This window comes from Coregonus clupeaformis, unplaced genomic scaffold (assembly GCF_020615455.1).
Source record: "Coregonus clupeaformis isolate EN_2021a unplaced genomic scaffold, ASM2061545v1 scaf1085, whole genome shotgun sequence".
NCBI lineage: Eukaryota > Metazoa > Chordata > Actinopteri > Salmoniformes > Salmonidae > Coregonus > Coregonus clupeaformis.
In genome coordinates, this window is record NW_025534539.1 from 61256 (window position 1) to 83637 (window position 22382).

Here is a 22382-nt window from a genome sequence, read left to right on the forward strand (position 1 = left end):
GTTGTCTGTTTTCATTGAATATAGATGGGAAGGACCACTAAAATTGCTTCTTTTAAATAAGCTTCTTCCTGTGGTTTGATTGTCTACCTCCAGATATTATCGCAGAGATTGAGGAGTGCCTTTTTGAGGGCCCTGAAGGAATGGGGAAAAACCCAATATACTCAATCAGTGATTTAGACAGTGGAAATGTCAAGTATGTATGCACCTCTGACATTCATTGTTTTTGATAAATTCAAGCACTGAGAAATATGTAGTTATAACAAATAATAATTAATATGAATTCTACAAACGTTGTTGGGGTACCCATTTCAATCCAATGCCATTAAATTACGTTCTATGATTTTGGTTGATTGTAGAGCCATTGGAGAAATATTCTCTGCAAGCCTGGTTCAGGGAAGACCATCCCCCTGCTTCATGTGTGAGTGGTGCTACCAGTATATTGAGACAGGAGACATGGATCAGGTTACACGTAGAGAGGCTGATGTCACCGATGCAGAGTACAGGATCCTAATTGTAAGGGCAAGACCCTGTTGTAATACTTTTGAAATGTTTTTTCTTTTTACTTAATATAGCTGATTTTAAGAATAGGATTGGCTGTGAGTTTTTATAAGGTCTGAAGTATCCTTGTAAGATTTACTATATCAGTTATAAAATGTTTTTGCTTCTGTATTCGTGACACAACACTAACTCGAAATTGGTTCAGGTTTCAGAGGCTACTGAAAACACATTGTCAGAGCTTACAAGTGACATACTGGCTTGTGGATACACTGGCACAATTGCTGTGAGAAACAGCAACCGCATTGTCAGGTCAGTACCATCACATCAGTGCCAGTACTGACAAAGCGCCTCAGGAGTGGTACTGTACTAAGATGATATCCCCACGTCTATTAGTTCATTTATGATCAAACAACAATTTCATCAGTACTCCTGTCTTTAATTACTTTCAATGTTTTACTTTTGCGGCTGATCCCTATTCTAAACCAGATCAGGAAAGGGCTTCAGCTGTTCGAGCTGCTGGCCATCATCCAAACACATGCCAACATCTGCAGAGAGCTCTTTGTTCCTGGGCAAGACCATGCAGTGAGGACTTCAGCCTGATCAAATCTAATTGCTGAGAGTTTTGACCAATCATATGTGTGTGTGTGGTTCTTTTTCAGACCTGATAGTTAATCTTGTCAGTGAATGCAAGTCACATGCCATAGGTTGTGTGTATCCGTAAACTTAAAATCTAGTGTACTGTAGGTCTGAATAACTGTTTTGAGCCTTTAGGAGCCAGATGCTGACTTCCTCCTATCCTGCTTTGTGCCGGTTCTGAGTGGAATGGGAACTTGTCGCTGGCATCTTGAATCTCAAATCATGAACCACATGCAGGACTTCTTGAAGAGATTGAGTCGACAGGTTTGTGATCTACAACACAATTCAATCTTCTTTATACTGAGCCATTTATCTGGGAGAAAATCCTGAGGAATGAATGATCTTATTTCTGTCTTAGGTCCAACTGATGGGAGACAGCCAGCAGATGAGATACAGGAGAAAGATGGAGCAGGTGTGAGAGAGAGCAACAAACTACAAAGCCATACAACTTGCTGACATATAATTATTGTGAATGTAGTTATGGAAACTAAACATTTTGTTTGTTAAAAACTTAGTGAACCATGCATCTTAGCCTGAATTCCTGAGTTGTGAGCGATATCATTGTCTTAGGTCCAACTGATGGGACACAGCCAGCAGATGAGACACAGGAGAATGAGGGAGAAGGTGTGTTACTATCTACATAGCAATAGTTTATAGTAAAAGTCACTTTAGCTACCTGACAAGGTACAATGTTACCTGATTAACATTTCTACAGCCATCGCAGCTTTTCTTGCGCCTATTTAAATGCTACCGTATACCGATGAGCAATAATCAGTAAAAAAATTGAAACAACTGACCTTGTAAGCATTGTCCCTAAACAATCGTCATCACTAAATTAATTTTATTCTGTGATTTGTTGATGTAAAGACATACAAAATGGCATATTTACTTAAAGCATGGTTTTTACCATGCGTTTGTGGATGTTTGTCTCCCGACCTGTGACGCAGTCACTTTACCAACCTTAAGAACCATGCATCTGAGTCTTTGAATAAATGAATAGATGTATGAATTAATGTCTGCATTCTGTCTTTTAGGTCAAACTGATGGGATGCAGCCAGAGGATGAGATGCAGGAAAACAAGTGTACAGGTGTGACCAACTACATTACAGTACTTTGCTTAATGATATCTTGGTTTGGCAGGTAATATTGTTTGAGAGAATTATTACATTTTACAATGGAAAACTAATGTATCATATTTGCCGTTCAGGCCCAACCCAGCACAGTAAACACTATGCATATGAGCCAGAAATGAATGAATCTCGTCTTTCAGGACCAATGGAAGGCAAACGACAATATGAGCGAGTAACCATCCCATCCGTCATGCAGTGGTTGAGCGGCCAAGCCCACGTGGTCTTACTACCAAGAGAAAGGAGAGATTTTATCATCAATGTCCTCTTTGATCATGACTGTCTTGTGTGCATCCCTAGTTACAGTTTGTGTTTTCCTACAGTAAGTGCTTGCTCAAAAACTGTCACGTTACCAACTGCACACGAGAACCTATGCAGAGTTTAATCATGTCTTCACACAGGCAATTTGCTATGGTGGGCAGGGGTTTCACAATGTTTAAAATGGTAAATTGAGTCCAGTAGGTTACAGTAAAATGGTTTGAGACATGAAAGTGTTGTTAAATTTAGCAAATGTGACGACCCTCCCACTCTGTCTGCCGTATTCTCTCTTTGTTCTTGTTTCCTTGTTAGGATGCCGGTGGGCGGAGTTGGGAGGGTCGTCAGCTACATGGGAAACACCTGGGCCGGGTGTGTCCCAGGATAAATGGACCTCTTCCACATTCATTAGGAAGACTCTCTCCAGGTAGATACTTTGATCTTGGTTGTGATATTTTTGAGGCCTTTTTGGGTTGTTTGCTTTGGCACTTTTCAACACTTTTCCATATTACCTTTATGCATGCAAACACTCACGTACACTACTGATTACTGATTACACACACCATTGTTATTTGATTTAGTTTACTTTAATTAATAAATATATACTTTGAGTACTTCTTGTCTCCACGTGTCTCCCTTTTGTTACGAACTTGAGCCGGTTCGTGACAAGTGGGGGCTCGTCCGGGATTTTGAACTGGTTGTGTTTGGGAGAACGTGGAGTTAATGTCCAATTCTGTAGGGTTTTTCTTTGTAAATGTTGTTAGTTTGTTTGAGTTTGATAGGGCAGTATTGGTTGCCTTTGGGTTTGTACTGCGTTGGAGAGAGTACATTGGTTAGTTTCCAGTTCCTGCCCAGCCTGGAAACTCTTGCTCTACTCGCTGTTGGGACATCGGGCTGAGGTGAGTACAATCGGCTGTGTACCTCAGTGGGAGATTGGGTAGGGTAGTGACATTTGCTACCCGGAGCTATAGCTTTTTTCCCCTGATAGGCTTAGTGACGTGTTTTGGGATACGTTGGGCATGGTTAAATGTTTGTTATTTTTGTGTGGTGTCAGTGGACTGAGCAGTTGTCTCGGGGGCACATCCGTGGCTTGGGGAAATCTACCAGCGTGCTGGGGGGTTTAATTCCTTGCCAGCGGGCTACAGTGCGTAATTACCCACCGCAAATCTGCACGAAGACTAGGGTTGAGTTATTGTAGGTTTTGGGGAAGCTCCATATCCCAGCTCTTTTCTGTGGTGCTCGGTGTGATTGTATTTCTCTTGTGTCTGGTGTGCTCAGCAGAGGGGTTGAGAAAGATTATTATGATATATATATATTTAATTTTTTTTTCCCTGATTATGGCGTCTAATGTAGACGAGTTCATTCGCTTTCCATCAGAAGAACTGTTAGAATTATGTACTAAAGAACAGCTGTTGAAGGTTGCTGAACACTACAAGGTTGAAATTAGTGATAAACGTCTAAAAAATTCTATTAGGTTAATATTGAAGGCCAATTTGATGGAGAGTGGTATTCTGGATGTTACCACTGGGGCAGCCTCTGCTGAGGACACGTTGTCTACCCGATATGTTACAATGACCGTTCCATCGGTTAGTCATAGTAGTCTTCTTTTTGAACAGCAGAAAGAACTGCTTCTGTTACAGCTAGAGCATGAACAAAATGGACAAAGAGCTAAAATGGAGCATGAACAAGCTAAAATGGAGCATGATCGTGTAAAATATGAAAGGGAATTGGAATTTAAACAGGATATGGAGCGTGCTAAAATCAAGCTGCAACAAGAGCGACTAGAGTTGGTTAGGGAAGGAAAGCTCTCAGGGGAGAGTTTGCTCTGGGAAGGGGATCCAGAGTTACCTATGGGTCGTTCCTCTTTTGGTCGTAATCCAGACACATTTGATATTGTTGGGAATTTACGGTTGTTGCCCCAGTTTAATGAAAAGGACCCGGAGACATTCTTTTCGTTGTTTGAGCGTGTTGCTGACGCTAGGAGTTGGCCTGATTCTGATCGCACTTTGATGTTGCAGTGTGTGCTGACTGGTAAAGCGCAAGAAGCATATTCAGCTCTTAGTGTAGCAGACAGTGTTAGTTATGAGAAGGTTAAAACGGCTGTGTTACAGAGTTATGAATTGGTCCCTGAGGCTTACCGCCAACGATTTAGAACTTTAAAAAGGGATGATCAGCAGACTCATGTTGAGTTTGCGCGAATATTATCTTCACAGTTCAATCGCTGGTGTTCCGCCTCTGCAGTTATGACTTTCCAAGGGCTGTGTGATCTGATTATGTTAGAACAATTTAAGGACACAATCCCTGATCGTATAGCGACGTACATTAACGAACGAAAAATAAAAACTGTCGCTGAAGCTGCGGTTTTGGCAGATGAATATGTGTTGACTCACACACATTTTTTTGCAGAACCCCGTATTCGGAGTGAGTGGGGGTGTTTGCAGAGATTTGGGCCTCGCTCGCCGAGATACTTCGGTTCCCGGGCAGAGTTTCATTCAACTGGGGTTGAGCCTGATACCCGTGGTAAAACTGACTTTGGTCAAGAGTGTCACTACTGTCGAGAATTAGGTCATTGGAAAAATGAATGTCCGATTCTTAGGTCTAGGGGTAAATTCAGTACAGGTGCTTATGGTAAATCGAGGCCTATAGCGTTAGCAGCGCCTGTTCCACATCAGTTCACTCCTGACGCATTGTCTCATGCCCAGAGCCATGTGAAGGGCTATATTGATCCCGAGTATTTACCTTTTGTTACGGAGGGTTTTGTGTCTATGGTAGGAAGTAAGAACCTAGTGCCAGTAAAGATCCTAAGAGATACAGGTGCCTCTGAATCATTTGTGTTGGAATCTGTGTTACCCTTCTCTGCGGAGACTGATTCGGGGAATAGTGTTCTAATTAGGGGAATAGGTTTGAACACTCTGTCAGTTCCATTGCATAAACTGATGTTGGATTGTGGACTGGTGAAAGGTGAGGTTGTTGTGGGGGTGCGTCCTTCATTGCCTATTGAGGGTGTTGACGTGATCCTTGGAAATAACTTGGCTGGGGAGCGTGTGTGGCCTATCGTGTTTCCATCTTTAGCGGTTTCTACTAAGCCTTCAATTGTAGGGATTCCTGATGAGAGTGCGCAGAATTTCCCAGAGGTGTTTTCTGCGTGTGCAGTGACGCGTTCTATGATCCCTGATGACTTGGTCACGGAACTGGCTAACGAGAATACCATAAAGAAGTCTGTTACTGTTTTCCCTGTTATCCCGTTATCCGTATCCCGCTCCGATTTAATCGAGGCGCAACGGGCTGACCCTACATTAGAAGAGTTGCGGGACCAAATTGTGCCTGTAGAACAGTTGGGAGATGTCGCACAGGGCTATTTTCTCCAAGAGGAGGTCCTGATGAGGAAGTGGATGTCTCATGGTAGTTGTTTTCTGGGGGAGGCGATTAGTCAGGTTGTGGTACCAGTTAGGCTTCGTGAGTTGGTGCTGACAACTTCTCACAACGACGTTGCTGGGCATATGGGTGTGAGAAAAACCTACAATCGCATATTACGACATTTTTTTGGGCCAAGATTAAAGAGGGATGTTTCTGATTTCATCAAAACTTGTCACACCTGTCAATTAACTGGTAAACCTAATCAAGCTATTAAGCCGGTACCACTGTTCCCTATTCCTGTACTCAGTAAACCTTTTGAGTATTTGATTATTGACTGTGTTGGTCCTCTGCCTCGTTCTAGAAAGGGTAGTAATTATTTGTTGACTGTGATGTGTCAGACCACTAGGTTTCCTGTTGCCTACCCTCTCCGGTCTATCACGACTAAGGCTGTGTTAAAAGCTTTGACTCAGTTTCTCTCACTGTTTGGAATCCCTAAGGTCATTCAAAGTGATCAAGGATCTAATTTCACCTCTAATCTCTTTGGACAGGTTCTCCAACAACTCCATATTAAACACAACTTGTCTAGCGCTTATCATGCCCAAAGTCAAGGAGCACTGGAACGTTTCCATCAAACACTTAAGTCTTTGTTGAGAGCTTATTGTACTGAGATGGATAAGGATTGGGAGGAGGGGTTGCCTTGGTTACTGTTAGCTGCTAGGGAGGTTTCACAGGAGAGCACGGGTTTTAGCCCAAATGACCTAGTGTTTGGACATCGGGTGCGTGGGCTTTTATCTGTTCTCCAGGATGACTGGAAGTCTCCCGAGCCTCCTCAGTCCCTGTTATCATATGTGGGTGATTTTCGGCGACGCTTGTATGCCAGCTGGTGAAATGGCTAAAGAGGAGCTATCATCTTCACAGGACAGGATGAAGAGCATATATGATCGCCGAGCTGAGCCTCATCACTTTAGTCCAGGTGATCAGGTTCTGGCTCTGCTGCCAATTGTTGGTTCTCCTTTTCAAGCCAAGTTTCAAGGTTCATATACAGTGGTGCGCCAGTACACTGAGCAAAATTATCTAGTTGCCACTCCAGAACGGAGGAAAGCACACCAACTGTGCCATGTAAATTTGTTAAAACCCTATTATGCACGTTCCTCTGAGACTGAACAGGGGGAGTCTACAGAGGACGGTAAGGCTGTTCTTTTGGCTGATATTGTTTATTCCCTGAGTTCTGGTCATGCTAGGTCTGTGCAGGAGCAGGAAGATGTTTCTGGTCCTGACGATTGCATACTGCAGGGTAGATTGAAAAATTCAGAGACACTGGAGATTGTAGATAGCCTTCTTACTCATCTACCTGTTGATGAGCGGAAAGAGAGGGTTGGTTTGATTCGGAGATTTACAGGGTTGTTTTCGGATACACCTACACGTACAAACTTAATAGAACATGATATTGACATTGGAGATGCTGACCCCATTCGTCAACGGTTCTATAGAGTTTCTTCAGAGAAACTGCGTTGTCTGGATGCTGAGGTCAGGTACATGCTGGAGAGTAAAATAGCAGATCCTTCTTTCTCCAGTTGGGCTTCTCCCTGTATCTTGGGCAGTAAATCGGATGGAACAAATAGATTTTGTACGGACTACCGTAAGGTAAATGATGTCACTGGGCCGGATTCATTTCCTCTTCCTCGGATGGAGGACTGCGTTGGTCAAGTCGGCGCAGCTACGTTTGTGAGCAAATTTGACCTGTTAAAGGGGTATTGGCAGGTGCCACTGATGAGTAGGGCACGTGAAATCTCTGCCTTTATTACACCTTTTGGTTTGTACTCGTATTCGGTTATGAGTTTCGGACTGCGTAATGCGCCTGCCACTTTTCAGCGATTTATGAACAGGGTTGTCTCTGGTCTGGCCGGTTGCGCTGTTTATCTGGACGATGTAGTGATATATGTAGATGCTTGGGAGGAGCATCTGTCCCGTATTCAGGCCTTGTTCGGACGTCTGGCTGCGGGTCGCCTCACGATGAATTTGGCTGAATGTGAGTTTGCTCAGGCGACTGTTGTATACCTTGGAAAGGTGGTTGGGCAGGGTGACGTGCGCCCTGTTCATGAATATTGATGTGACCGACCATTGTTTGATTTTGTCATGTTCTATCCTTCCTGTTTGTCCCCTCCTAGTCTTGTGTTCTTCTTTCCTCTTAAAGGTTGCTTCCTGTGTAAAGGTTGCTGAGGTCTGGAGAGGAGGATGATGGGTGGGGCAAGTGGAGGTGTGAACATGTACAATTTGTCGGTTTTGGGACGCAGGGGCTGGCACGTTGGTCCGGGGTCCTTGTTGGTCCCCGGTCTTATGGGGGGGGTGTGACGACCCTCCCACTCTGTCTGCCGTATTCTCTCTTTGTTCTTGTTTCCTTGTTAGGATGCCGGTGGGCGGAGTTGGGAGGGTCGTCAGCTACATGGGAAACACCTGGGCCGGGTGTGTCCCAGGATAAATGGACCTCTTCCACATTCATTAGGAAGACTCTCTCCAGGCAGATACTTTGATCTTGGTTGTGATATTTTTGAGGCCTTTTTGGGTTGTTTGCTTTGGCACTTTTCAACACTTTTCCATATTACCTTTATGCATGCAAACACTCACGTACACTACTGATTACTGATTACACACACCATTGTTATTTGATTTAGTTTACTTTAATTAATAAATATATACTTTGAGTACTTCTTGTCTCCACGTGTCTCCCTTTTGTTACGAACTTGAGCCGGTTCGTGACACAAACTAATCTGGTTACATCCATTGTTCCAATGCTAGGTAACTTTAGCATAGTAAGTTTTACTATAAATCAAGTAATCCCTCGTGCTTATCTTTTTTTCTTGCCAAATGAATCTCCAATAGTAATGACAAAAATTCTACAAGTCTACATTGGATTGAAAAGGGCCAGTATTTTGATGCAATAATATTCAACAACCTTGGCGTGACCCTTGACAACACCCTGTCGTTCTCTGCAAACATCAAAGCAGTGACCCGCACCTGCAGGTTCATGCTCTACAACATCCGTAGAGTACGACCCTACCTCACACAGGAAGCGGCGCAGGTCCTAATCCAGGCACTTGTCATTTCCCGTCTGGAATACTGCAACTCGCTGTTGGCTGGGCTCCCCCCTTGTGCCATCAGACCCCTGCAACTTATCCAGAACGCAACTGCCCGCCTGGTTTTCAACCTTCCCAAGTTCTCTGTCACCTGCTCCTCCGCACACTTCACTGGCTTCCAGTTGAAGCTTGCATCCACTTCAAGACCATGGTGCTTACCTACGGAACAGCAAGAGGAACGGCCCCTCCCTACCTTCAGACTATGCTCAAACTCTACACCCCAACCCGGGCACTCCGTTCTGTCACCTCAGGTCTCTTGGTCCTCCCACTCCTACGGGAGGGCAGCTCCTGTTCAGCCCAGTCCAAGCTCTTCTCTGTCCTGGCACCCCAATGGTGGAACCAGCTTCTCCATGAAGCTAGGACAGCAGAGTCCCTGCCCATCTTCCGAAAACATCTGAAACCCTACCTCTTCAAAGAGTATCTTAAATAATCCTCCTCACCTAGTAGAGGGTGATTGTCCTATGTATCAGAGAAACAAGTCAGGGCCTCCTGCAGTCTTGGAAGAAACACCCAGTGTGCACAGATGTGTGCACAGATGTGTACATGGCTGGAGATGCATAGTAGGCCATCTTCCTCAAGTGTGTGCAAGACGTCATAGAAGGTGAAGGACACAGATGACCAAACATCACGCCACAGGCGCTCCACACTGTCAAGACATGGCCAAACATCACGCCACAGGCGCTCCACACTTTCAAGACATGGCCAAACGTCGCTCCACACTGTCAAGACATGACCAAACGTCGCTCCACACAGAGACATGGCCAAACATCGCTCCACACTGTCAAGACATGACCAAACGTCACGCCACAGGCGCTCCACACTGTCAAGACATGACCAAACGTCACGCCACAGGCGCTCCACACTGTCAAGACATGACCAAACGTCACGCCACAGGCGCTCCACACTGTCAAGACATGACCATTTAGGCATGCAAAAAACAAAACACTAATCAGTTAAGTGTGTCTCAGACCAGTATAGTAGAAGAGCACCTCATCTGCCAGGCAATGCACTAAATTTAACCAAACATCAAACATTATTCCGGTACTAATCGATAAGGGAAACCAATTCCTTACTCGTAAATCCATCGATGTCTCCAAATATGACGATATTGTTCCAACTTCTCGACCTCTGACACGGTTCAGCAGTTCCGTCAAAGCTCCTAAAACGTATTCAGGGATCTGAATGACGTTAGACAAAGCACTGACGAAAGTGAGCTCTTGATTGCAGGTGAATTCCAAAAGCCTGGTCTGAAGCATCTCCAATATGTAATTTCTCAGTAGAACCTGAAGACAGAGTGGCACAAGGTTATTATTGATGTCAGCTAAACTTGCGTCAGGATACTTAGCGAGCTAACTTACTCTTTGATAACTCAATAGAAAAATGAGTAACGCCAATCAATAACTTACTACTATACCTAGGTACTGGATGTGAGTCCTTGACTAGGGCGACCTTGTGGACAGGAAAGGTTATCCTCCTTGCTAGTGTCCATTACCATAAGGGTAATTGGTAGTTTGTCAGTGACATGAGCTAACTTGCTAGGCCATATCAAATGCCACGAGCCGAGATAGACTGTGTAAGCTAGTTAGTTAGCTAGCAACGTGTCATTAGCTAGCTAGTGCTATCTAGATTTGCGCTGGCAAACAAATCCATTACATTAGCTACCTAAATGTGAAGTAAACTCAACTGAGGAGTAATAATTAACAACCCAATCCTTACATGAGATTTAGGCGGCCCAGCACCATGTCGCTCTTCTCACAGACTTATTGCTACTCCAGCGGGAGCATGTGGACTCAGTTTGCACTACAAATGGAGACTTTTAAGTTGAAAACGTGCAGGATACCTATTTCTGGTTTCCCTGACTTCCGTTTTGGTTTACTGTGTTATGCTTGTTCGCCTATCCATCGTCACATGTCGTTACGTTTTTTGTTGGTGAGATGAAACTGCCAAAACTTTTGTTCAAGCCTAAAATGTTAGTCCCTAATTGTAACATGGTGTTTGTATGTTCACAGATGAAATGTCACGTTTACGTTTCAGGCATGGATTTCTTACGATCCTAACGATACTTAAGTTAAACCTTTTGGCAGCTATCTGGATCCATACTGCCGCACCAAAAAAAAGTGTCAAGGGAAGCCAGTTTGGATATTGGCGTCACTCCTATCAAATCCCATTGAGCGCAAACGTCATTGTCAGAAACTTGAACTGTTGCATCTCGTTGTGTTGTTGTCCTCCAGTGGCTAGTTAGCTAAAATTGGCACTTTCCTAAATTAGCCATGGATGGAGATAAAGATTAGGACTAGTGGTTTTACTTATTCTCGGTAATGACCAATCATTTATAATGGCGATTCTGATCCAACCATTAATTCATACATTGTTGTGCCCCCTGGCCAGAGAGGATGGAAGTTCAATATGTAGCTAACTAATATGTAGAAGGCTAACGTTAACTAGCTAACGTTGCCCATGAATGGAGTTAGGCTAGCGAGCAAGCATTTTAGCCAGATAGCCTAGGACAACAAAAAAATAAAAGCGTGTACTGTATGACAGTGATAGAACGTTTCCTCAACATGAAAGAGAGGAGGATGGAATTGGCGTTTCTCTAAAAGTAGGGTGAGTCAACATGTTTTCTACTTGCACAAACGCACACAGAAATCAGAACAATGGACAGCCACATCATATTTAGCGTACGTTGATTGGACTAAATTGTTTTTGGTATCTTTTAGTTGTCACTGTATTAGACTAAACGGAGGTGATTTGATGATGTTCAAATGTTGAAGTTGAAATGGTGCTGAAATAGTGGAGGCAGCTCATGTTTTCTTTGCGACTTGCGGTAACTCTGTGGTTCTAATGCAATAGTTGTTTAGTGGTCCGAAAATGTCGGAAACATTAACTTGCTTGACCATGTTGTAGGTCATGTAACTGTCTTACTGTACACGCAATATGCTTTGTGGACTTCACTGGACAGAGCTATCCGGTTTTGTGATAAAACAAAGTTGTGGTTGAATTTATTCTGCCACTGTGTCTTATTGTCTCGGCCTAACAGGTTATAAAGCAAACAACGCAATTATCACAACACATAGGTTGTAATATGGCTTTGGCTTCCACAGTGATTTTACCCACGCACAGCTACTGATGAGTAAGCATTTCACTGTTAGTCTACACCTGTTGTTTACGAAGCATGTGACAAATAAAATGTGATTTGATTTTGACGCAGCCACCTCTGTCTCTACCTTCAACTGCCATGTGGTGGCGCCAATACTCTTCCTCTAAAGGGGGGTTTCTTATGGGTAGTCGAACTGTCCATCAAAACTGTTCACCAGTCTTCCTCATTAATGTGCAGATAGGTAGAGATGTTTATGAAAACACTTTTAGCATACTCACTGTCCCTTATGTATGTCTAATTTCAAGAATTAAAGGTTCATTTGTTTCACAAGGTTCATTTAGGGGTACATTCTTAGAGAACTGCTATACATTTTGCACACTATTATAGGGAAGAAAATGTCAGTTCAATAAAAAGTGTTTATTTTTTATAAAAAACAAAGAGTTCAGCCTTTGAGCCTTCATTAGGGCCATGCACCTTTGTTGGACTGCAAACTTCTATTTTGCATGTCGGTTAGAGTCAGAGTAAGTCATCACATCTCAGTGAGCTGTTGTGTTCGAACCGTCCCTCATGTTTGGCATTAGCAGAGGGTTCTCAGGATATACACTGACTGGTAACAGTGAGCGAAGGGCTGACATGGCTCGTCTGCCCTTTTTTATGTGCACATGATCTGGCTCCTCTTAGCTGCCCAGGTGACGGTGAGCCAGCTGAACCTGGTGTCCCACAGCGTGGTGGCTGCTCCCTACCAGTGGGAGTACCCCTACCTGCTCAGTATCATCCCCTCCCTCTTCAGCTTCATGGCCCTGCCCAAAAACAACATCAGCTACCTGGTGATCTCCATGACCAGTGCTGGGCTCTTCTGCATAGCGCAGCTCATCTACGGGGGTATTTAATAATGAATATGGTAGAAACTCCCACTAGACCAGTGATGGACAACTTTGATAGGGTTGGGGACCACAACAAATCTGAACTCATCAGGAGGGCCGCAATGGCTCCCACACATGCAGCCAGAGCCGGCCCTAGCCTTTTGGGGGCTTTAAGTGGAATTTTCTACCCACACCCAGTTTGTGAAACTCACTTCCTACCCCAGGACCGAGTTTAGGAAACGTTATTCTAGAGAAGTATACCCTCTAGTGCCCTCAAATTCTAATCCAGACCTCCAAGCCAGTTCCATTGCTTTAAAAAAATCTAATTACACATGCTCTAGTGCAAAAAAGTTGGTCTGTTTAACAAAATATGTACTGTACCTTCCCAGCTGAAACTAAGAATGTTTTGCATAGAGAAGGGCAGTGCTATTGGTTGGCTGGTCCTCACAGTATCTATCCATGTGTATCCATTTTATTCATCCTGTCATATCTGATCTATTTTCAAAGAATTTGTGTCATTGTCTTTACTGATCCTGTGGACAACATAGGTTGTGTTGGAGCCAATGTACAGTACTTTCCCCTTAATTTCAATAGTAAATCATTAACTGGTATCTGCATGTCACTGCAAACTCTGTAACAGGTGAAAAGCAGTATAAGACCAACAGACGTCCTAATAATGTGCAGTCTACTTACACTGCATGCCTTTAAATGGCAGAGATGAAGGAGCTATGGATTATGGCTGTCTTTGCTACAGGTAAGACTTGCTCTATATTTGATTTATTCAGGGTGATTTAAGATGTTCAGATGTACACTGAGTGTACAAAACATTAAGAACACCTGCTCTTTCCGTGACATAGACTGGCCAGGTGAATCCAGGTGAAAGCTATTATCCCTTATTGATGTAAATTGTTAAATCCACTTCAATCAATGTAGATGAAGGGGAGGAGACAGTTTAAATAAGGATGTTTAAGCCTTGAGACAGTTGAGACACGGATTGTGTTTGTGTTCCATTCAGAAGGTGAATGGGCAAGACAAAATATTTAAGTGCCTTTGAACGGTGTATGGTAGTAGGTGCCGGTTTGTGTCAAGAACTGCAACGCTGCTGGGTTTTTTACACTCAGCAGTTTCCCGTGTGTATCAAGAATGATTCGCCAACCTTCCAGCCAACTTGACACAATTGTGGGAAGCATTGGAGTCAACATGGGCCAGCATCCTTGTGGAATGCTTTCGACACCTTGTAGAGTCCATGCCCTGATGAATTGAGGCTGTTCTGAGGTCAAAGGGGGGGTGGGGGTGGGGTGTTCCTAATGTTTGGTATACTCAGTGTATGATGCTGTTGTTAATTTTCTTGTGTGATTGAGAACTGTGTAGGAAAATTGCTTTCACTTACGATGTGCAAAGATGTATGATGCATTTAACTTATCTATTGATTATATCCAATATGTGACCTTAGAGTATTTACAGTTTGGTTTATGGATTTTAAAGTTGAGTTTTTAGTCAGCGATTGACTGATGTTTGGTCCTTTTGCTGCGAAGGATATGTTAGTGTCTACGAAGACATTGTTTCAGACTTTTTTTTATGCAGACACTTGATGGTGAATAGACTACTGTCAGGTCTTAGATACATTTGATAACAGAGTAGCCTTTGCTATCAACTGTTAATTGGCAGTGATAATGACTTCTTTCTCTCATAAAGTACAGTAGAAAACATTTCTACACTGGTGCAGACACAATGAAACTGGAACAGTCTGGATCATATCCTAAGCTTATAGCAACTGACACTATGTACCCTTGTTTATGTGGTTTACAGAGTTATTTAAATTTTTTGGGCAGTCTCTTTGCTACAGGGGGATCTCACCACATCCTCTGCCGTTCCAACCACCATTGACTTAACTACTCCAGCTACTACTGCCCCTTTAACCCCTGACCCTCCAACTACTGCTGCCCCTTTAACCCCTGACCCTCCAACTACTGCTGCCCCTTTAACCCCTGACCCTCCAGCTACTACTGCCCCTTTAACCCCTGACCCTCCAGCTACTACTGCCCCTTTAACCCCTGACCCTCCAACTACTGCTGCCCCTTTAACCCCTGACCCTCCAGCTACTACTGCCCCTTTAACCCCTGACCCTCCAGCTACTACTGCCCCGTTAACCCCTGACCCTCCAACTACTGCTGCCCCGTTAACCCCTGACCCTCCAACTACTGCTGCCCCGTTAACCCCTGACCCTCCAACTACTGCTGCCCCGTTAACCCCTGACCCTCCAGCTACTACTGCCCCTTTAACCCCTGACCCTCCAACTACTGCTGCCCCGTTAACCCCTGACCCTCCAGCTACTACTGCCCCTTTAACCCCTGACCCTCCAACTACTGCTGCCCCGTTAACCCCTGACCCTCCAGCTACTACTGCCCCTTTAACCCCTGACCCTCCAACTACTGCTGCCCCTTTAACCCCTGACCCTCCAACTACTGCTGCCCCGTTAACCCCTGACCCTCCAGCTACTACTGCCCCTTTAACCCCTGACCCTCCAACTACTGCTGCCCCTTTAACCCCTGACCCTCCAACTACTGCTGCCCCGTTAACCCCTGACCCTCCAGCTACTACTGCCCCTTTAACCCCTGACCCTCCAACTACTGCTGCCCCTTTAACCCCTGACCCTCCAACTACTGCTGCCCCTTTAACCCCTGACCCTCCAACTACTGCTGCCCCTTTAACCCCTGACCCTCCAACTACTGGTTACCGAAATGCTACTGGACTTCCAACTACTGGTAACCCTACCTCTATCCCTATCACCAGTACCAGTCTCCCCACCACCACCTCTACTGCCACAATCCCTCCTCTGGTCTGTATCAATGGTGGTGAGCTGCAGAGTGGAGTCTGTATCTGTCCTGATGATTGGACCGGAGAGACCTGTTCAGAGGGTACATCCACACCCTTACACTATACCTAACCCTCGATCTCACATTCAGACTCCACTCCACAATACTACACTACTATACCTAACCCTGGATCTCACATTCACAGTACACACCACTACACTACTATACCTAACCCTGGATCTCACATTCACAGTACACACCACTACACTACTCCTAACCCTGGATCTCACATTCACAGTACACACCACTTCACTACTCCTAACCCTGGAACTCACGGTCACAGTACACTACTCCTAACCCTGGATCTCACATTCACAGTACACACCACTTCACTACTCCTAACCCTGGATCTCACATGCACAGTACACACCACTATTCCCTGGATCTCACATTCAGAATGTACATTTCATGTTTGCAGTCATACATTTGGTCCATGTTGAAATGCATTTTACTTCGATAGGGAATTTCTGTAATTCCACCATCATTGCTGATTTATCCTTCCCAAGAACAACGGTTGGCTGGTCTGCTTATTCAGAACAATTGTGTGGTGAGGAGACAACCAGTGGTATGTTACTTTTATTCACCTAAAATGACAAAAATGTATTAATCTGTTACAGTTCTAATTAATGTTGCATTAGGTAACACAAAATCTTGAGTATCTTTTTGTCTTGGTTCCTCCAGCCGGTTTACCAGAAGCCTCAGCAAGATGTTTGAATGACACTGGCTCTCCGATGTTTGGTCCTCCTCAGGAGCTGCAGTGTGAATTGACCCTCAGTGACATTCAAGGAAATGTAAGTCAATATTCTTATGATCCTGATTTATGACCAGTCTCGATTATGCGTTCTTCTTTCTTTGGGTCAGTTACAGTTATCATTATGAGGAGTCGATCTTACAGTTTGAAGATCAGTAACAACTGGCTTTTACCTTCAGCTCATGTATTCTGTTCCTTTATTCTGCTTAACAGTTGATGAGGAACATTCTTTTTTTATTTATTGTGTTTTAGATTACATTATATTTTTACATTTAGTCATTTAGCAGGCGCTCTTATCCAGAGCGACTTACAGTAGTGAGTGCATACATTTTCATACTTTTGCCGTGTGGGAATTGAACCCACAACCTTGGCATTGCAAGTGCCATTCTCTACCAACTGAGCCACATAGTTAGTATTGGCAATTTTAATATCCCAATGTACTCACAGGTCAGCATGTTGCTACCACTTATACAATGTTCTGTTGAAAAACAATACAGAAATAAAATAAATAAAAATCATTCTCTCTCCCTATTCAGATCTCCAGCAGTTCAGGTGATTTAGCACAGCTAGCCTTCATTACTCAGATCCTGACCTCCCAACCAGAGCTGCTATCAGCTGACAACATCACCACAGCAGCTCAGATAGCTAACACTCTGCTTCAGTCTGCAAATATCACAGAGGTATAACATCTTTTGGAATCAAGTTGTGACTATGACATGTTCTGGAGAGAAACGTGAGGTTGTTATTAGTGATTTGAACACTTGAGGGTCATTCCCTGGTTTTGATCATGTTGCAGGACATCGCAGTGGCAGCTGTAACTACCATCAGTCAGCTACTGAATGCCAGTGAGGAGAGTACACAGGAGAGAGACGCTGTCCAGAGGTGTGTGTATGTGTTTCTACATATGTTTGAGTTTATGTGTGTACGTGTGTCTCTGTGCGTGTCTGCATGGGTGCATGTAAACTAATGTTTTTCTGTGTTTCTCTCCCAGCCTCACAGAGACCCTGGAGGAGTTTTCCCTGTACCAGCAGAATAATGTGTCCTTGGTGGTTCAGCCCAACCTGGTAGTCCAGTCTGTCCAAGTACCAAGTGACACAGTAGGGATCCAGTTTACTGCTCTGACTGGTGGGTGGGACTGCTAGTGAACCTACATACTGGCATTTAAAGTGATAGTTTATATCCGTGTTGACAGACTGGAAAATTTATTTAAATTTTTGTTGATAATAAGGTTTGGTATGGATTTGATTTGTTGTACATTTTAGTCATTTTAGCAGACGCTCTTATCCAGAGCGACTTCCAGTTAGTGAGTGCATACATTTTTCGTAATAGCACCATGCTCTACCAACTGAGCTACAGGAGGCCTGTACTACGGACAAGTGCAGAAGGAACACTATATTGTTCCTCTTTAAATTTATAAATCAAATTAATCTCCTTCTCCAGGAAGTTCTGGTAATTTTGTGGCCGACAGAATTAATCTCAACACCAATACCTCTGAACTGATAGCTGACAAAGGAGGTGCTACCGATGTCCAGATTGTCATAAAATTCACACCAGGTGAGCCAATGTTGGTATGCAAACAGTATATATACTCAAGCTTCAATTTCCTTGTAGCGCTTTCACCGAGAGCACTTAACTACTCGTTGTGGTCGCCAAAATCAGGTCAGCAATGCCAAATTGAGTCACATGGGATATGGATAAGTGAACTATTGAGAAGTAATGTGTCTTCCACGATAGGTCTACAAGGCAAAGTCAAGCTACTCATGTATAGGAAGTCCTGAGATGAACACCAATCTCTCTCTCTCTCCTCCCCCTCTCTTTCTCTCTCCCCCTCTCACTCTCTTTCTCCCTCACTCCACTCAGATTTACGTAATAAAAACACAAACTACTCCATTGGTTTTGTGCTCTACCAAAACGACCGGTTCTTCAGGTCCAGGGCATTCACAGCTTCTTCAGGAACCAGCAGAAGAGTCATCTCTGCTAACCTGGGACAAGTGTCTGGGTTGCATGTTGAGATGCTCTTCAAGCCCACAGTAAGATTTATCTTGGACTCAATAAACACATAGTGGTCCAAATTCTCTGGGAACCGTAGTGGGAAGTTTTCCATTATCTAAGTCACGTGTCAAACTCATTCCACGGAGGGTCGAGTGGCTGTGGGTTTTCGCTCCTCCCTTGTAAGGAACTCCCCTCATCTGATTGTCTAGGTCTTAAATTGAAAGGAAAAACCAAAAACCAGCAGACACTAGAATGAGTTTGACACCCCTGATCTAAGTTTTCCATTTTACAGTGAGTTTGTTTCTGTTCTCACTTCTCAGGCTGTCCCCAACGCCTCCCTCTATGACTTTGCCTGCGTGTGGTGGAACTACACGTTGAAAGACTGGAGCACCTATGGCTGCTCCAAAGTCAACCACTCAGAAGACGGCCTGCAATGTTTCTGTAATCACACCACTAACTTCGCTGTGCTTATGGTGAGTAGCTAGCTGCCTTCATCTCCCTTTAACTGACCACACTTTGACCTATGGAAGGGGTTCCCAAACTTTTTTTGGCCCACGTCACCATCTGAAAACTCTCATGACCCCAAACATGTGAATTAGTTTTTTTGTAATTAAGAGCCTATGTTTACTTTTTTATTATGACAGTTAATTGCAAAACATTCTAACAGTATTTCTGATTGTATTCTCAACTCATCATCACATACTTTTAATGTGGGGCTATGACAGTCAATAGCAACGTGGTCTGACATTAATATCTCTAATGAGATGGTGATGATGCATGTCGCGTCGGAGCTTCTCAAAGTCAGGGGGTGTGGTTGACAGTGTGCACCTCATCTCTGCTGTCACTTCCAACCTGGATCGATATTTGGTTTTAATGCAGACGAGTGCACTAAATCCAGCCTCACACAGATATTAGCGGGCAAAGGGTACCATGAGTTTTAATGCTCAGAAGGAGACGGCAGGGTATTCCCTTTGAGTGAGGAACCAAAATGCGTTATCTGCATTATTCGGTCATATGACGGCTCGATAAGCTTTCGATTTCACTTACAGGCATGTCAACTGAGGCAGGATCACAGTCAAACAGATTTCTCTCCAATAAGAAGTCTTTCCTCTGAATCCACTGATTCGGTCACTCACCTGTAGAATGTTTTTGTATTTCCCCACGCATGCTTGCTTTCAGTTCGTTCAGTTTCCCAAATATGTCAGTTACAAAGGGAAGGAGACACATTTTCTTTTCATTACACAGAAAGTCAGGTCTTTTTTTTTTTTTTTTTACCATTCGTTACCATGGAATCTGTTTTTCTTCAGTATAGCCATGCAGCGCATCCTCTGTACAGTTTCATGCTTGAGAATCGTGAGACAGAACAATACGTCCTCGTGAATAGCATCCCCCGACAGGTAGCGAACAAAATAATATGCATGGGCATCTCGGCCCTCACAACTAACGTCCATTTGGAAAGCAAAAGCTGGGGAGTATTTGAGTGGTTCTGTAGGTTTCATTTGGATTGCTAGCTATAGCATAAATTCTTCATTTTACAGTGTTATCTGACAAAGGTATTGATTAGTGTTTCTGCGCCTCGGTATCCCCACACCTTGTTTTCACCATATTGATTGTGGCGGTAATATCTCTGAAATAGTGTGTGGTTTCATTCTGTAGTGGGCCTAGCCATTCACCTGGGAATAGGGTGACCACATGTCCCAGATTGTGCGGGACAGTCCCGCATTTTGGCCCTTTGTCCCGCAACTAAACAATCATGTCCCGCATTTTATCAACAAATTCAAACGCCACCAATTGTAGAAAAAACGTTTGATTTGTCCAGTATTTCAGTCAGACATTCCAACCTGTCTCTTGCAGTCACATTGCGCTCATGACAGTTAATTTCCACCTTGTTACTCTCAGATTGTATAAAACATCTAATTGATTGGCTGCAAGTTCAACAATATCTCATAATTAGGCCTCCTAACTACTTACAAAGAGCTAGAAAAGTAGGTAAATAGCCACATTAGACTGAAAGATATAATCATAGCAGTGGGAAGTAGAGTGCTGCAGCACCTCCTGAAAAATCACAATGACAAAATAATAATAATACATATTTTCACTAAAGTAGTGCATTGGGCCTTTACTAGTCCTGTATTAGCAGACAGACATAACCGTTTTTATAGTGCGGGCAAAAAAATTAAACGTGAAGAATTATCATTCACAATTGACAGCGATGATACATTGGCCTATTTCTAAATTAGGTATAGGGTAGGTTACACTGTCCCGCAAAATCATCCTGTTGTCCCGTATTTGTGTATTTTAAATGTGGTCATCTTAAGTGGGAATGATTCAAGTGGAGCTGTCAAGTGCGGCCTTTTCCCACGATCTAAGGGCGCTCTCTGGTTGAATTTTGCTCTCTGGTTGAATTTTATGTTTTAGATTTGAATAATTTTCATTTAGATTTAAGGTTAACCACATTACAATGATTTTGAGATACAAAGACAATATTATAATATTTTATACAAATTACTATTATATATATATATATATTTTTTTTAATGATTTTGAAAATTCTCCTGCGATCCCATTTTCATATCAGGCGAACCCACATCAGGTCGCGACCCCTAGTGTGGGAACCGCTGACCTATAGTTTACATCAGCATATCCAGACACATGAGGGAGATGACTTTATACAGTATGACTGTGACAAACTTAGTGTTGAATTTTTCTTTTTTCTTTTCTTTCTACAGTCATTCAGGAATGATTTTAAATACGCTGAAGTTCTAAACTGGATCACCACATTGGGATGCTCCATGTCCATCATAGGGTTGAGTTTAACAATAACATTCCAGATCGCAACCAGGTAAGATCCTACAGGGTTCCAGAACCATTTCTAAATATACAATAACATTCCAGATCGCAACCAAGTAAGATCCTACAGGCTTCCAGAACCATTTCTAAATATACAATAACATTCCAGATTGCAACCAGGTAAGATCCCACATGGTTCCAGAACCAATTCTAAATATACAATAACATTCCAGATCGTGACCCGGTAAGATCCTACAGTATTCCAGAACCAATTCAACAAATTGGGTGCATCTCAATAGTGTAAAGAAGCCCTTTGTCTGATCCAACACGACTTGATAGGTGAAACCATTATGAAACCCACTATTAATGAACCAACACATCCATAGCAAGGGATCTAACTTCCCTAACATAGTGTTGTCTATCACCTATCCCCAGGAAATCACGCAAAACCAACCCAACTGTCCTCTTAGTGAGCGTCTGCGTGTGTCTCCTGATCTTCACCCTCCTCTTCGTGTTGGGAGTGGACAACCCTCATAAACAGCTGGAGAAACCTGAAATACAGGAGGACAACATTCTCCCCCCGTCTGACACACACACAGAGCGGGACAGAGGCCCCTGTACTGCAGTCACAGTCCTGCTGCAGTACTTCCTGTTGGGGACGTTCAACTGGAACACGCTGTACGCCACACATGTCTTCCTGATGATCAGAAACAGCCTGGCCACCAGCCCATCACACTTCACAGCCTGTACCGTGGCCATCGGATGGGGTAGGACAGCTTGGAGAAAAATAAAGTATTTAGTTGTTTCAGAAGCTTTGGCTGGCATTAGCCCTGGGCTCCTTGAACCAAAACGAATGCTAGGTTATATTTTATTTAGCCTAAAATAGAACTTCAAAGCAACTTGTATGGTGATGTTATGTCTTTAGAGGATGTATGTGTAGTATATAATCTGTATATGTCTGCATGCTAATCTACCAGGAAATAACAACAACATTCTCTGTCTTTTA

General features: G+C 43.5%; 1 protein-coding gene and 1 long non-coding RNA gene across 2 annotated transcripts in view; both read left to right on the plus strand.

Annotated features, from left to right (window-relative positions):
- Positions 1–22382, plus strand: part of LOC121547839 (adhesion G-protein coupled receptor G7-like) — an 89617-nt gene that overhangs the window by 45551 nt on the left and 21684 nt on the right. Inside the window, exons 2-7 of the mRNA XM_045217506.1 lie at positions 18035–18148; positions 18455–18624; positions 18907–19059; positions 21316–21428; positions 21482–21556; positions 21812–22143. Coding sequence (XP_045073441.1) covers positions 18607–18624; positions 18907–19059; positions 21316–21428; positions 21482–21556; positions 21812–22143 — 691 coding nt within the window. The 5' untranslated portion in view covers positions 18035–18148; positions 18455–18606. The remainder of the gene's footprint in view (positions 1–18034; positions 18149–18454; positions 18625–18906; positions 19060–21315; positions 21429–21481; positions 21557–21811; positions 22144–22382) is intronic.
- On the plus strand, positions 1337–2729 carry LOC123486239. Its single transcript, XR_006659299.1, has 3 exons — positions 1337–1398; positions 2169–2222; positions 2405–2729. It is a non-coding gene; the product is annotated as an uncharacterized LOC123486239 (long non-coding RNA).